The 17,500-nt window shown below is 34.4% G+C and overlaps 1 protein-coding gene across 4 annotated transcripts in view; it reads left to right on the forward strand.

The window, feature by feature from the left end:
* AP3B1 (adaptor related protein complex 3 subunit beta 1) overlaps positions 1-17,500 on the forward strand; it is a 163,270-nt gene that overhangs the window by 97,230 nt on the left and 48,540 nt on the right. For 3 of the 4 annotated variants that reach the window (XM_048290851.1, XM_048290854.1, XM_048290853.1), the window contains exons 20-22: positions 1,661-1,844; positions 9,302-9,374; positions 10,220-10,326. In XM_048290851.1, the coding sequence (XP_048146808.1) occupies positions 1,661-1,844; positions 9,302-9,374; positions 10,220-10,326 (364 nt within the window). The remainder of the gene's footprint in view (positions 1-1,660; positions 1,845-9,301; positions 9,375-10,219; positions 10,327-17,500) is intronic. The other variant, XM_048290852.1, reaches the window with a different exon arrangement.

Below are 17,500 nucleotides of genomic sequence, written 5' to 3' on the forward strand. Positions count from 1 at the left end.
AGTAAAGTAACATTTTTAATCTTCAAATCTAGTTTTAAAGACAGGCTAAAGATAAATTATTGAAAAAAAACTTCATATATATAATGGGTTCACAGCAACTTATTTGTTAATGCAACTACAGCTTCTGATGAATGGCAGTGAATGAAATATAGATAATTTTGTTGTCATGAAGAAAATTTAAATGCTAGGGAATTTTTGTCTAAGTCATTGACCTCAAACAAGTTTTTAAATGTTGTCATATTGAGACATAATTTTGATAGTACCTGCTTTTCACCATAGTTCTGACAATCAGATATGCTACATTAGACTGTTTTTGTGAAGTGTACTGTTGTTTCATTTTTAGCTTTGCAAGCTTCAAATTTTCTGCTTCATGCTTTTGGCTAAAATTTAGGCAGGTAATTTTGGCTTCAGTTACATGGATAGGCATGGCCTAAATGTTATTGATTTTAAATAATTTTGATTACATTTTATTTAGGCAATTCAGTCATAGGAGGTTCTTAAGAGGAGGAAGACTTGGCTCTGATTGTTTTGATCTCTGTCATGTTAGATTTTCAGTTCTCCTTCTCTGTATTTTTTTCATCTAAAAACATTGCCATCTCAGTGATGCAGTGTAGTACATTCTTTTGTACTGCTTCTAAAGCTAAGCAAAAATGTGTAACAATTTAATATGATTCCAAAGGGACCCTTAATAGTTGAGTGGTCTAGATTTGTTTAATTATTGTTGACCTTGTTAACCTTCAAGCACTTCAATAACCAATTTATTGTCTTGGGAAGGAAGCTGAATCAGGTAGTGTATGAAACACCTGATTTGGAAGTATAAAATGGTTGTCTGCAGATCCAAGAACAGAGGGGTTTTTTTGTATATGCAATATTAATTTTTCTCCTCCATGATAACTATTAGAAAACAATTTTCATTTCCTGTGGTAGTAACTCCCCCTGAGACAAAAGGGTAATCTACTAATTGGTAGTTAAAGTATTATTAGATGTGAACAAGGCAGATAATATTCAGTAGCTGTTAACACAGACCAACATAATCCAACATTGGCAGGGTGAGCAGAACTTAACTGTGTGAAGAGCAATGTCACTGAAGCTGTAAGGCATTCAGTGTGACTGAAGGAATATAACACAGCTCTTGTTTATAAACTCTTTATTGGGTTGAACTATTTGTAGACATTATAGGTCTTATTTCTAAGTGGTGCAGTTTTATTTAGAAGAATTAACAAAGGAATAAACTGAATTCATTGAGGTGGGGTTTTTTTACGCAATATTACTTTGCAAAAACATGCTACACCAACATTCTATTTATCATAGATGGAATAGTATGAAAGCATCTTTATTTAAAAAGTTGTCTGCAATCCCTTTTGTTATGTCACAAGCTTGACGCATGCAAATAATATTTTTAATATTTAATATGTTCACATTTTGTTTGGCTATTTTGTTGATTTAGTCTACACGTGATGGTGTATTGTGTAGTGTAATAGAATGATTTTGTATAGCCTTAAATAAATTACTTCTTCATTCATACCTGAGATTTTTATTGTGGAGAAATAATGACTTAAAACTCATTTAATAAAACTTTGAAATGCTGATGTCGGATATTGCCTAAGCAGATTCCTTAGATGGTTTTACATGTCTCTTAACATTTTTTTTAAATATATAGTGATTCAGAGGATATTAAAAAGAAAGCAAAGGGGATTTCCAAAACGACAAGCACATCCAGTTCCTCTGATACAGAGTACACTTCATCGGAAGAATGTTCTTCAGGCTCCAAGTCAGAATCCGACTCTAAAAGTGACTCTGAATCTGAAAAATCTAGAAATGCTACCTCTAATAAGGTTAGTAAGGTAAAATACGTTTTTTTAAAACCTCTATAAAATATGAAAATATGTATGTAACCATCTATCCATGTTTCCTTCTGTGGGCATGAAGATGGATAGTAGTTTTATGCATACCTGAAAAGATCAAGAATTTATGAAAAAAATATTACTTTTCATAGAGCAACCAGTCCAAAAGTAGTTTGATAGTTTAAGCTAGTAAGAGTATTTTTATAACAAAACCTCATGTTTCAGTTTATATAATTTCATGTTATTTTTACTCCATATAGATGAAGAAGAATATAATCTAACTATTTTTTAATACACAGAACACAATATTTTTTTCTAATAGTATATTATTCTTTAATCATAAAATTAATTGTATTTTAATTTTTTTAGGTTACTGTTGAACTGGTGAAACTTAATACATGGATGTTGATGGTTATTTTATTAAAATGGAATCTTAAAGTATAGCTGTAGTACCTGGGTCTGAGAGGAAAGAAAACCAAGAAACAAATGTTAGTACATTGTTTCTTAAGCATTTGAAGATGTTCTAATAGAAATACTAACTTAGTTTCAAAATTTTCTTTTAGAATTGAGAATAGTGCAGTTAATGAATCTATCATTGAGATGTATATATAGATGAGTAGGATTAGTATTCTTAATGAGCAATCAACTTTTACTTGCTGCCTGTGTTTGATAGGAATAAAGAGTTCTCTTACTTCAAAATCTGTGAGCTTTCTTAAAACATGTATGAAATAGCAAGCTTTCAAATACTTTTTTAAATTGGTTTCAAAAATATGTGAGGATGCAAAAATGTGCAACAGAGCCATTCATGTGCCAGTTAAGATTTAATTGCTTACCTTAGTGAAGAAAAGAAGCTTAAAAGTCCATTATACTCAAACTAGCGTCATAGAACTATTAATGCCGTTGGCATGAATTGATTACTGTTTACCTACCTATATTGCATTTAAAAATACTAGATGAGGAACTTTTTGCTGAATGTGTTTGGGAAGAAGAGTAGAAGAATTTCTGACAACTATCTTTCTATTATCAAATACTTCCTATGCATTTCTTTCTATATATTTATTTAAAAAATTTTAAAGGGTAGAATTGTAGCTCAGAAGTTTCCATTTTAATACTGATATGCGGTATTGAAAATTAAGTGAAACGCTAATGCATTTTAAGTTAAGCCAAGACATTTCAGTCAGGACTCCTATATAGGTGGCAGAATAATCAAAATAGACATCCTTTGCTGCATTTCTTGAAATTTTTGAAGCTGGTGGACAGGTGTGTTTTGACCAATTAAGATGGAAGGCCATTACTTTACTAAGCTGTTAAAGTGTGCATTTCCTTTAATTAAGGAGATATGGCTCTCTATTTCTCTAAATCTTGAACTTATATTGTACATGATCTTTGTTTTGTAACTTTATGGGTTTGCCTAAGAACTCTTGATTTGTAACCTTAGCTTTTAATCAATTCCCTTCTCCAACCAAGTAGAACAAAAGATGAAGTGAGGCTGTATTATTTGAGAAATGGAGATGTGTTTCCATGGTTTGATCATTGTTTCTTGACCAAGTAACACATTGGGTAACACGTTTGTGTCTAAATTATTTTTCTCCTAGAGCAGCCAGACTGGATCTTGCCAAAAAATTGTAGCACAAAAAATATAACCAAAATCCTCTCAGAATAAACTCCTTTGATACTAGATGGGACATGAATTAATTGTAACAGACTGCACCTTTTCATAGCCCGTGATATTTTTTCACCAGAAAGTAATACCTACTCTGATGTTCTTAGTTCTAAGCAGCCACTGCAAAACCATATTCAAACAATAGTATCTTCTCTCTGCAGTGTTTTTCCATTTTTCTCAGGATGTCAACACCTTGTTCGTAATTTCTTTCATTACAGTTCTCTAAACTGTTTGGTTCTTTCACAGGATATGTGGGGACTACTAGCATAAAGAAGCTTTTTGTATTTTCAAACAGCAGAATGTGTGAAGTCAAATACACTGAATATGAGAACTGGAATGTCCAAGAAGCTTGGGATTGATTTGTTGAAGTCAATGGAAAGTTGTCAAGGCCTTGGATTTTAAGAGAAGAGAAAGAATGTTGCAGTAGTTCTGAAGTCTTACTTGATTAAGAAGTTCCTAAAAAGAAATGTGTTAGGAACAAGAAATATTTTTAAACAGTTGACAGAAGACTTGATGAGAGTAGAGTCAAATGATGGAGGGGAAAAATTGCAAAGCTTTTAAACACTGCAAAAGACATTAAAACAAATAGCAATGGGTTTATATGCATGACAGCAAGAAAAGTAGCAAAGAGATTATTGAAAAGATAGCACAGAGCTCACTTTGCAGAAGCTAAATGTTCCTTAAATTCTCTTTCATTTAGAAATTAGCACATTTATTATAAGGGCAACAAGCTATGGCTGATGACCTGTAAACAGCAATGGTCATCTCTGAAGGGGCAGGGGGTAGTTTATTTAATGTCGTTGAAGAAGGAGGACTGTTTCAGTGTATGATATTAATCCCTGGAACCTTGAAGTTAGTTTCCATTTAAACCATGTTTGATTCCTGCATTTATACTTCTGGTGTTTCTGGTACTTGTTTGTTTTTAGATATATAATCAGATAAGGGGGTGGGGGAAGAGAATCACAGGTATTTTTTATTAAAGGTGATTGCTATGCTGATTAGATTAATAGATTTCTTTGAGAGAAACCTGTTTTGAGCCCTGTAATGATAGATGAAGGTAACTGATGATAACCTAGATAACCCCTTCCTAGCTGGAAAGAAAAAACAATTTTTAACAAACTTTAAAGAACATTATTGTTAAAGTCTTATATATAGACCCCCTTATGTGTCAGGGTACATTTTACAAGAACTACACATATGTATTTTTCTGCTGCCTTCCTGACTTATTTTCAGACCACCCAGGAAGCAGATGGTTTCTGCCAGGCTCTCAGAAATGCTTGTTTTATTCTGATAGTTTGTCATTAGAAAAGACATTGCTTATTTTATTCTGCTGGAGTGTGTTCTTAATTTGGGCCGTCTATATGGGGAGATTATGCTTTAGGATTTCCTTTTCAGTAAAACTGAAAATATTTTCTGAAGTACATATTAATAAAAGAAGTTGTGGTTAGTGAGCTCTATTTTTATGGTTTCTCAGTTTGCCACATATTATGAGCTATGTTACATCACTGATGTGTTGGGTGATGTTTACCATTGGATATATATATAAATTGTGTTGGGTGCCATTGCCATGTTCCGCAAAATTTTCTTAATAAAAAAGGTTTGATTACATTCACATTGGAGCTTAATTTCTACATACATCCATGCACTTACTGGCATTAAAATACACTACAAAAACTTCAGATTATTCTCCTGAATATGTTATTAATGGTTTAATGGTTTTTGTCCTGACAAATTGTTTTGAAAAAGCTGTTGTGTTCACTGTAATTGAGCTGCAGTAAATAGAAAAGTCAGTCTCTTGTACTACAGTCTTTTATATAATTTTGAAATATGGATAGTTTGAGGTGTTCAGATACGTATTATACTGTAAGCATAAATACTGTAGAGCCAAAATGCAGATTTGAGAAAGATGCATGTATAAGTAGGTGTCTCTACACTGGGGTTTTAAAATCAGCTACTGTTGACCTCCTTATACAAGTATAATACAGTCACTCAGCTGTTAAAAACCTGATCCACTATTTAAAAAATATACAAAAACAAATTGTCTATCTTTCTGCCTGATCTCCTTTCAAGTGCTAACACAATGGAAACAGTGGGTGATCTGTCAATGCATTTGGATTGTCAGTGATGGTTTTGTATAAATATTGGGAGGATAAGAAATAAAATTCGCACAGCAGAATATGATTTCATCTGCCTTTTCTCTGCATCTCCATGGCTCATGCTGCGGTGTGAAATTCTCATTTTACACACTTTGCAGGCGGAGCACATGAATTATGCATTGAGCAAGAGAAATCTCCTGCTTCAAGTCCTATATGCATTTACCAGGTTCTATCTCTATTACCAAGATGAATTGCAAATGGAGAAATGTTTGATGGAATATACCTTAACTTCTTTGTTTAGTATTCTGCTTTTCCCATAGTGGGCTTTCTTGGTAGAAAACTGTTTGGGTTATATTGTAGGCTTAGTTTTAAGAAAAAAAAGGTGAAAAATTGTGTTACATAGAAATGTCAGACACGTCAGAACCTTTTTATTGTCTTGATTTCAAATGCAAAGCTTTCTTTACTCAGTAGAAATATCTGCAGTCATTGGCTGTTTATTGTTCATAGATAGCCAATCAATTTTCTTTTCTTTGAAAAAACAAAAAATAATCATGTTTATAATAGGCAAGACCCACATAAATAGATTTCTTTGGTGTTTTGTACAGAATTGCACACAATTAATGTACATACCCATATGTAGAAATACATAGAAGCATGAAAATGTGTGGTTTTGTGTACATATAGCACAAAACCACATATGAGTAGCCCGGTATTTTCTTAAGCTTGAATACTCGACTGAAGTTGGAAATAAGACATGACCATACTTTAACATTAGCTTTATCTTGATTTAATTAGCTCTTGATTTTACATTTCCCTGATGGTAAGGTCAGGTTTGTGGGTTTTTTGTTTTCTATTTGGTGGAGTTGTTTGCTTGCTTGTTCTTAATAGTAAGCTGATACAATTAAATGCAGTCTTCTGATAAGGTGTGCAATGAAAAGTTTTCCTTGCCATACATTGGTTCAAGGATTTTTTACTTGTGCCTTATTTGTGGACCATTTTATTTTGTTTTGAAGTATAAGAAGTAAGTTCTCTTGAAGGATTTTTTCCCCCATTTTTAAAGATGTATTATTCAAAGTAGTTGATTCAAAGTAATACCAGTGCAGGAATGGATTTCACCTTATAAAAGTACACCTTAAGCTTTGTGTACTTTTTGTACTTGTGACAGAAGAAGCAAACTGAAGCATACTATTGGTGTTATTTGTGACTTAGAATGCCCATCTTAGTTGTCTTCAGTAAACAGTAAGAGGATTCTTTGGCTGTGACTCCTAATGTTTTAGAAACCTGTACTGAAGCATATAGAATTCTCATCCTTGTGTGGCTCTTGTATGGGTTGAGCCACTTTTTAGAGACTTTTCATTGGCTGCGTAATAAAAGGAGATGGGGAGATCCCATCTCTGTGGAAATATTTATCAAATATAAAGCTGTAGCTTTGAACCTTAATCATAGTTGAAGGTAGAACTGTATCTTGTGGATAAGTGGGGGCAGAGAGTGAAAGAGTTTGGAAATTGAGGGTATTTTTAATATATTTGCCTTTTGTTTAACTGAGTTCTCCTTTAGGCTGTTTTGGTTTCTGAAGAGTTTCTAGTTTAGGTAAAAAGTTGTGATACATAATTTTTACTGAAAGTGCTAGAGATAACAGCTAAACCCAAAATTCAGGGCTAAATATTCACCAAATGATGCTATAAAGTGGCTTGGAATTCATGAGGATTGTCGCAAAATGGTGTCTCTGACATGAGTAATTTGAGTAGAACTTGTAGCTTACGAAGTACGCTATTCGTCCTTATTTCACAGATTTAAAACAAAAATAGCCAAAATAAGCTTAATGACTTGCCAATAAACATAAGAAAAAAGTCTGGTAGTTGTGAGCAGAATGGAATTCAAGAAAGTTGGTTCTGCAAGAGTCCTTCACTAATTCTGGACAAAACATGTAAGAAATGGTATAACTTCAGCACCATTTAAAAGCTGTTTTGTAGTATTTTCTTTGTCCAAAGGAGTTTTAGGTTTCAGATAAATCAGCAGTAGTAGAAGACTCAAATACCATAGTGATAAGAACCATCAAAGTATGATGATTTTAAAATAACTTTTAAAATAGTGGTTCCTGTTTTTTTCAGTCCACAAGGTGATTCTTCTCCCAGAATACCTGAATCATATCTGTAGGGATTATATAAGTGACTACCGTCTGTTTGAGCCATGGGATTTATAAAGAAGAACATGATAAGCAATGTCATCATGGCTGAGGTCGAGCCTCGTAGTCATTAACATCAATGGCTTCAAACAGTGAGAACATTGGCTAGTTTCTTTCATGTTCTTTGAAGGGAACCATTGAATTTCTCCCAAAATCAGAAAAATATAAAGTCATTTTATTATTTGTTTGCAACTGACTGTGAAGCTGAGAGACCAGAAGAAAGGAAATGCACCTTGAGAAAAGAGGTGTCATTTAATTCTATGGTTCCAGTTAAAAGAAGTGGTACTAGCTGCTGAATTGGCTCCAAGCCCTTCTAGAAATTTGTACCCTGAGTGTCCAAAATGTTCAAGAAATGATGGCCTAGATGGGCGTAAGGAGATTTACTGATTTACTTAGACCTGTTAGTTTCTTAGAAATGGTAAAACAATTACATTTGTATGTGCATTTGGCTGTCACGTACTGTTGAAGAGGAAACTGGTAAACTAGAAAGTGTGACTCCTGGAAAGACTACATTTAAGTTACTTGCAATAGCTTGGGTAGTAAGCAATGTCTTAAGGTCTAAAGGTAGTTAACATATTTTCTAAGAGAATGGCAAAGCCTTCTGTTTGGTAAGTGAGCCAGATTGGATGAAGATAGAAGGAGTTCTTCAACTGACACAAATGAAGGATGCTTTAGAGTGGGTAGGAGCAACATGAGGACAAAACTGTTCGATACATGAGGTTCTGGCTATATCCCAAGGTCAGTCCTTTATACGAAACCACCCTCTTGGCAGTCCATACTGTGCTGTAACACGCTGAATTCTTTCCTGAATCACGATTGTCTAGACATGCTCTGTAGGTATAGCCAACACTCAGAAGATTTGTTCAGAACTTTTTATTTAGGTATTGAAACAAATTTTGTGGAAATACTCTGTTTGTCAAGGTACTGGGATTATTACTTCTCTAGTCTTTACTTAGGGTAGTGCCAATTCTTACTGTTAGAACTCATCTTAAGGCTTAAAACTGAATTTTTTTTTTGACGAGGATCAACTTTCTATTGTTTTCCAGCAATTAAGTAAATCCCAGTCGATAACTGGACAGAATTCCATGCTCCTAGATAAGTGCAAATAATACTATATTTCTTAGTGAATAGATTTTGACCTGATTTGCATATGAAGAGAGAAGTGTTAGTACCCAAATCTTTTGTCTTAAAAAAAAAAAAAAAAAAAGCTGCTAGCTCTTTTAATGGTCTCAACAGAAGTAGCTGATTTGTCACCAAATGTTTTCTGTGTAGCAACAATGATTAATATTAAATGAATACATGGGCTTCAGAAATTCAGTTGTGGAATTTAGGTTCAGTTTAATCATATAAAGAAATCTTTCTCAGTAGGTGAATTCTCTGGATGCCAAACCCTGAAAATGGATACATTTTGCTTTATAAAAGTAGTAAAAAAAACGCACTTGCTTTATAAAAGTATTAAATGCTTTTCTTTTCCTGATACGGTGAAAGATGAAATATTCATGTATTTTGACAGAAAGAAGAAAAACCAGCACAAGAAAGAAAGACTCCAAAAAAACAAGAAGTGTTCCTCTTAGATTTAGATGATTGTAAGTATCTTTATTAAAGCCTCATTTTTCCCAAGGCGTAGATTCAATTAAATTAATTCAATGAATTTTAAATGTCTGAAACATTGATTCTCTTCTTTTATTGTACCAGTTTCCTAACAGAATAAATGCTTAGACTGTCAAGTTATTTTTAAGCACAGCTATTACAAGGTTTTGTTTTATAATTGATGAATTGTTTCAAAATTTAGAATGTACCACCATATAAAACATTTACTTTGAGAATTTGTGTGTGTCTGGACTTGTTTTCTGTTAAAGTGGGCTTATTTTCTCAGGTAATAATGGATTTTACTTGTACAACACCTGTGAAATCTATGCGCCAATTAGAGTATTATATTAAGATGCTAAAAATCACATTTCTGAAGAACAGTGTGAAATGGTACTCTTGGAAGGGTAAGATAGAGCTGGCACTGTTTTTTAGCTATACTTGTAGTAGCCTTCTCAAAGTTTACTTCTATAGGTGCAGCATGTCAGAATTGCATTAACATGTACTTTGCATGTAGCCTGTAGATGAAAAAGTGCTGCATAGTTTGCAGTATCAAACTGAAAGATAAAATAGAGGAAAAATGGGAAAGGGGGAGAGAATACGTCTAGAGTAAATCACATGATCAATACATATATGAGTTGTATTTGTATTTTCATTGCTTATTCTGAGTATTGGGGCTATATGTCTGAAAATGTAATCTTCTATTTAGAAACATATATACAAGAATATAATAGTTAGATGAGGATGTAAAACCTTTTTTTGTGCAATGAAAAAATAATCATTGTCTTTCCCAGTATTTTAAATTGTTTTTCAGTTTAAGTATCTCTTGCTCTTTTACTTCTAGTTTGTCCTGTGACAACTCCTGTGGCAGTTCCTACAGCAGCTGTTTTGTCCCCGAGTTTAGCAGCAGACCTAGAGGGATTAAGTCTGTCGAGTTCATCAGTCATTGATGTAAGTAGCCTTTAAAAAGTGGGAGGCTGCATGTCAGTTTAAGCATTTCACATGTTTTGAGGCCATCATTAAAGTAGTTTTGTTTAAAGTTCTTTCACGTATAAAAGTCTTCTATGAAATTATTGTTTACTTGCAAGACTGGCAGCATTTTTTGATCTGTAATTGCATTCTGAAATGTGGAGAAAAGTATGAATAATGCAGGTCTGAGAAGGATGCCTTCAAGAATTTTAACCTTCTCTTTCCAGCTGTCTTTTTCTATGCCTCAACGAAACTTGAATTCAGAAATTAAGTATCCAAACTATAGAAGTCTTTCAAATAATTGTTTTGCTACACTATCAAAAATATGCTACGAGAACATCACATACTTGGTAGTACTCAAGTCTTGTTTGTTTACCATATATGCCTCCAATCATGACATTTTGCTACTTGGAAGTACTTTTTCATGAGTATATGAAACATAGCCCCTGGGTGAGAATAAAAAGGGTATAGATTTACAATCAGTGGCGTATCAGTATGTGTCATGATTCATTCTGTTAGTGCTTCGTAGCACTTTCCATTAGGGAATCTCTAAACTATAGGTATAATTAAGGTTAGCAAACTCATGGAGGTAGAGGGTGTTCTTTGTTGCGAGAAAGAATAGTAGTTTGTTCTCTTTCACTTGGGTTTTAGTATTTTTTGTGTGTCCAATTTATATTTGCAATTCAAATAGAAGTTGCAGTGGTAAAACATAGGGTACATATCCTTGTGAAAATAGATGAAAGTGACCAGACAAAATACCAGAGTCACAGGTGTTTTTTAGCCTCGCCTTGTGGGGTTGGTATCTGGAACCTACACTGCAGCTTTGATAACTGGTGGTATCTACTTTGTGCTGCCTTTGGAAGCAGTAGTTTGCAACATCAAATATTTGTTAAGTAAAGGAGCTACATGAGTGATAGGACTCAAGAAATAGAAGACTTTTGCTTATGATTCAGTTTCATGTTTACAGGCTTCAAGATCTGGTGTTGAAATGGGAGAGTTTCAGATAATTCGTTGGATATTACCCTTATCTAAGGAAATTGGCATGTAATGTAAATTTCAAGCAGGCCAGTAACAATCCATGGACATGCAGTCACTACGCCTGATGTGTAGTCGTTGATGTGTCACAGTCTGAAAATGCCAGAAATTCTCTTCCATATTATTTTTTAGTGCAGCATACAGTGTTAGGTGGCAAGTCTGTGTTTAACAACAACCGTGGTGTTATTCTGTGATTGCACACCACAATCACCTATTTGCCATATTTTATGGCTTTGTCAGCTCAAAACACAAGCTGTCATATGTTTCCCTGGCTCTGGATTAGCTTAAGAATGACTTTGGTATCCTTGCTTTACTTCAGAATTACCACTTTTGAGGATAAATTAAAGATGGCAATCAGTAATGCCAGAGGCTTGCAGCACCCCTGCTTGCCTATGTCTTTATTCCTTTCATCGTTTGCAGTACATGAACACATATTCCACTCCCATATTCATGGTTGCTTTCCTCATGATTGCCACTGTACATCTGCTAAATTGCTTCTCCCCATTCTTCTGAAGGCAACTACAAAGAAATAGAGCTGTTGGATAGACAGAGCTAGAAGGTGGAGGCTGAAGAGTAGAAGTTTTTCTGTATGATGACTGTGCAAAATGCCTCTTTAGTATTACTGAGGTCTGGTAACCAGCAAAGAAGCTGGAACATTTCCTCATTCTCCTTGCTCTGGAAAAAACCCAGATCATGTAAGAACTAATTGTTTCTGCCTGGATGGTGATTACATATTTTGGTCTGTATTCCGTTTTCAGATCTAAGCTCAGCTCTCATTGCCATTGATAGTTGCAGATGTACATGAGGTCCTTTGCTGAGTTTTCTGCATCAGGAAGCAACAGAAATTAAATACTGAGGTTAAAACTCATTCTTTCAAATGATACCCATCTATTGTAAAAAGTCTTAAGTGTGTGCAAATAGTTAAATAACTATTATCCCATGTAGTTCAGCACCACCAGGTAATTTTCTAAAAATAAAAATATAAAACTGGCTTTTAAGACTTTATGTGGGAATGTCCCTCTTAAAATAGTATTTTGAATTTAATCTGTGATGGCTAATTCTAAAAATACTTTTGAAAACTTCTTCCTTCAGTGGGAGAGAAAATGAGTATAACTGTAGGGCACATGCCAAACTAACAGTGAAGAAATTAATTTATTACTAGGCAAAGGAGAGCATGGAGTAAAAATAGATAAGTACAGTATATGACCCTAATATCAAAGAAAGTAGCAGCCACTTATCTTGGAATATGTCAAGCAGTCTATTATTCAAATCATTCAGCACTGTAACTGGATACAGCTTTTAGAAAACTTTTAACTTCCAAATTCATAGCTGCTGAAAAAGAAATATAGAAAGCATAAATACAAGAATGGTTTTACAGTAATGGCAAAACCTACAAAACCAAAATATTCTTGAATAGAAGCTGCACAATTTAATGCTTTGTCCTGTGGCTCATTTGATTTTATCTTCGTGTTTACATACAGTACATTTCCCCCTCATATAAATGCATGCATGCATATTATAGTTTGTTCCAGGGAAAACAAAATTTTCCTGTAATTCATGGATAACCTTCTTCCAACTGGATGCAAAATGTAGTAAATCTGTGTGCGTGCTCCTGCCTTGGTACATGTGGTTCATCTTGAGGTTTAAGTGAACCAGGTAACTGAGGTCACCAGAGGCTTCTGTGGGGATTCTCATGGCATGCGGGCAAGTGACGTCAGAGCTAAGTGCTTGAGAAAACTGCAACTGGCATCAATTAAGTTTCAGATGGATAATTTGCAGGGTCGAAAAATATGTGAAGATGCAGCGCGAATGAAAAACAGGAGGCAAGAGAAAACTACAGGCTGTCAGTATGAAGCAGTTACTGGAAAACACTGGAAATGGGTGTTGTCCCCAAAAGGTGGAGGGTTTAAAGTGAAAAAGGAGGAATGGAAAGCAGAACTCATGACTGACATAAGGACAGGGAGGGTTATAGTCTGCTACAGTAAATAACATTTTGAGCAGAAATGGTGAGAAGAGAGAGAGCAGAACTATGGTAATGGAGAGAAGCCGAAGAAGGGAGTGATCATCTCTTCCTACCTGTCACACAGCTGATGAGAAAAAAAAAGCTAAACCACCTCTTCTTTTCTCATTAGGATTTTAGATGGCAAAAATGTACAAGCAACTACTCTCCTAAATGTGGAGAGCCCTGAGTATGCTGCATAGGATAATTAACTGGTAAAATGACACACGCTTTTATGAATAAGATTTGTGAGAAGGAAATATTTCTCTGGTAGCAAGAAATCTCTTATGGTTCAGAACAGTGTTAGTGGAAGGGAGAACTGACAGGTCAATACGAGCTCTGGTGAGAGAAGTTGGATGAGGAAAAAAGTGTGTGGCTGTATGGGTTGAGTTGAGTAGCATTTGAGGGGAGAAGTTTGTTTCCCTGCCCCAAATAGGATAGCTTGGGGAAAGGTCAAGGGTGACTATGAAAATCTCATGAAAAGTGTATGTACCAAATGAGGGGAAACTCTTGTTGTAGTGGGGAAGTACTTAGAAAAATATTTGGTGCAGCAATATAGACTTGCTATTTATTATTGTGCATATGGTATCAAGGTATAATTGTAGAAGTGGTACTGCTTTACTTACTAAGGTTTTGTTCAATATGTTCAGTGTTTTTTCATGGTAGTAGTTACTACCAGTGGAATGTTTTATTGTTCCCTACTACTTGGCTTCCTGAGAAACTGTTCAGGAAGGGAGGAGTAAATAATCTTGTTTTCTGTTTCATGTCTTCTAAAGAACTTTTGACCAAGATACACTTGGAGAACTTCTTTGGTGTGGTGATGCATGAAGAAGAAATAATAGCTTTTGTCAAAAGTCAAGGTCAAGCTGCAGACCTGTCATATCAGAGGATAAATACATTTAATTTTAAAGTGAGTACAGACTTAGAGAATTCTTTGAGAAATAGTAAACATGAACTCACTCAGTATTTAACTAAAGATATTTTCAGACTGGGAGAACACTTTAAATGGTATTTTATTTCTAAGTCGTTGACATAGTCTTTAGAGGGGAAGACTTTCTTAGGATTTAGGTGGCTTTGTCCATTTAGGCTGTTTGTAGTTTCACTTTAATGAATCTTAAGACTGACTCTGAAGTGTATTCTTTTCCTGTTTGAAGCATCTCTGCTTAGAAGTACTGTGGACATGAAGGTTGCAATAATGGGTTGTATAATGGCTCTAGTCTGGTATGCATTTTGCAAGAAAGGTTAGCATGTGTTTTAAGAATTTCAAAATCCTACAGTAGAGAAATAAATAGTAGTTCTTCCAAATAGTTATTGGCATGCACTGAACTTCATGGGACTTTTTTGCTGCTTTGCGAGCAGCAATTATTCTTTAACTATATGCATTTGTCATTCATATAAGCTCTGGTCTGAGCTTCCTTACCTCAGGAATGGCTGCATCATAAGAAACATTAACTTGTTATTGTCATGAAAGAGATATAGTGCAACCACTTATGATAGCAGCAGATGGTGGGCAGTGGTGGTCTTCTGCCCATTGTTCTCAGGCAGATTTTGATCAACTACCACTGTTTTTCAAATAATTAGTTTTGCCTTTCTGTAAGTATATCCATACCCTCTTAAGGATGCTTGTAAAATTTTTTACTCAGGCAAAAGAGGATGCTTTTAAATCAGCTTTCAATGTTAGCCACATCTTCTGTTCTATCATGTTTTTGTAGTTTTGTGTTAAGATAACACAAGCGTATGATAGTGTTTTATTATTTTTATAGCTTACCATCTACCCTCTTTGTTTTTTTAGCTTCCTATAAGAAATGTCTTATCCCTTTGCTGTTTCATCACAAGAGAACTTTTTCCTGTGTATTCAGTGTTTTCATTATACTTCTGAAGCCCATGTTTTTGTATACAGATTGAATTTCGGAAGGTTTGTTGTGGGGAGGTGAGGGGCGAAAGTGTGCCACAAAACAGCCTACATGTATCCTATTCCTCTGTGTGCTTATAACTTTGCTTGTGTTGTTGACCACAACTGCACATTAGCAGAGATATTTTTGCAGTTCTGCAGTTTTCTCTTCAGCTTAATTGTGAAGATGTTTTTTTTTTCCATGTGGAACAGCCTCTGCTGTGCCCTACAAGATTTGTAACTGGCATAAAGCATAATGGCAACCATGTTCCACAATATATGTTAGTAGGGTACCCAGAAAAGTTTGTACATATGGAGCAAATGAGAAGGCATAGTCTTAAATTTAGGAGTTAAAAAATAACTTTGTCTAAGTGCCGCCCAAAATTCAGCTATGTGGCTGATTAGGTGTGACTGATGCTTGTGGGAAGGCATTGTGGTCCAGTGGATACAGAACTGGGTGTTACATATGGAAAATTAGTTCTATTTTTGGCTTACTACTTGCTGTGTGATCTGGAGGGAGTATCTTAATCTTTTGGTTTTCCATTTGAAAAATGAGGATAAATAATAATGCTTACTCACCTTGGGAAAGCACTTGGAAATCTACAAATGAATGTAGCTACTCACCAGCAGATATTAACTATTGCCAAGCTAGAAGAAAAAATGAAACAAAGACTCCCACATACTTATTTTTATTTTTTTGTTCATGTAAAATTGCTTTGTAGGAGGGTGTTCTTAAATTTGTTACATGGAATATGTGTTGCATCAGATGTTTGAAAGCTATACTGTCCTTTCAGAAATTGCTTCCACATACTTCTAAAAATGTTAGCTTGAAAGAAAAAAAAATCTGCTTTGACACTACTTGGTCATTTCACCTCTGTTCTTTACTTATAAATCCATTTACAAGTATTTGTGATACTTAATTATGTTTAAACCTTAAAAATACACATCTCATGTTTATTAAATGCATTCATTCTTAACAAAATCTGTACTTCAAAATCTCCAACTTATTTTCTTCAAATAAATTGGAGAATTTTATTTGGAAGCTCAAACAAGATGTTTGTTCTGAATCAGGAATAAGTTTCTGATACAAGACTTTGGACCAAATAATTGTATGCTCCGTCTGAGAGGTATATATGTATAATATAATTTATTTAATTGATTACTGTGTGGTTCAGTACTACATATTCTCCAGAATGTGTCCTTATTTTTGCTTACATATATATGCTATAAATGAGGTACTATTTGTAATTATATAAATATAATGTACAAGTAATTAGCAACTTGTATATTAATGTAATTGTATTCTGAATAACCAAGTCACTGATTAACAGTAATGCTCTTGATTCAGAGCTATTTTGCTGTTTTATTACCTTTGAGTTACAAAGAATGACCCAGCATTCAAATGTTGTATTTAAAAATAAAATGCCAAAATGGCAAAATAAAGTGGAATTGCAATATTAAAGTCTTATTTATAAAATAGAAATTAAATTGTGGGGATATTGCAGAAAAGCAGCTCTATTAAATAAGTTACCGTGAGGAGGCCTTTGATCATTTTTTGCCTTCTGTTAAAAGTCAGTACTATCCTTAAAACAAATCCAACTTTTTTCTTCTTAATATATAATTAGATGCTTAGTCCTATGGCAGAGTTTAAAGTAATGCTTCTTTTTCTTTCCACCATGAAAAATACGTAAATTGTGCCCCTTAAACTAGGGATGTGAACAGGATTGGTGCCAGGTGTTTAGAAACAGGCATGTGTGATGCATGATGATGATTCCTTAAGTTATTCTTTAAATGTGTATTGTGGTAATGTGTGTAAAACAGAGTGTGTCTTTATGCGTGTTATGCTATGTAACTCAGACAGAAGAGAGAGGTAACCTAAGCTGTATTTTTCTTTTACTTTGTCAATAAATGTAGCTCTTAAAAATTTCAACCACATCTTTCTAAGGTAACATTTACCTCCTCACATCTTTAGCATCTATCAGACATGACATGGGACATATTCATTGACCCTAAAAATTTTCATCAGTCTCATGCACTGGAAGGGGGCAGCCCCAGCCAGACAAGAGGCTCATTTCAATTTTAACGGCTGTAATTAAAGGTTAATTCACTGAGTCAGGATTAACGAGGAAAGTACAAATGATAGGCAAGCAGCTGCCTTTATAATACAGGATTAGAACAATGCAATTACAATAAGAATTAGAAAAAATCAACTTCCTGAAAAGGTTCTGTAA

Source organism: Corvus hawaiiensis, chromosome Z, assembly GCF_020740725.1.
Source record: "Corvus hawaiiensis isolate bCorHaw1 chromosome Z, bCorHaw1.pri.cur, whole genome shotgun sequence".
NCBI classification, from domain to species: Eukaryota; Metazoa; Chordata; class Aves; order Passeriformes; family Corvidae; genus Corvus; species Corvus hawaiiensis.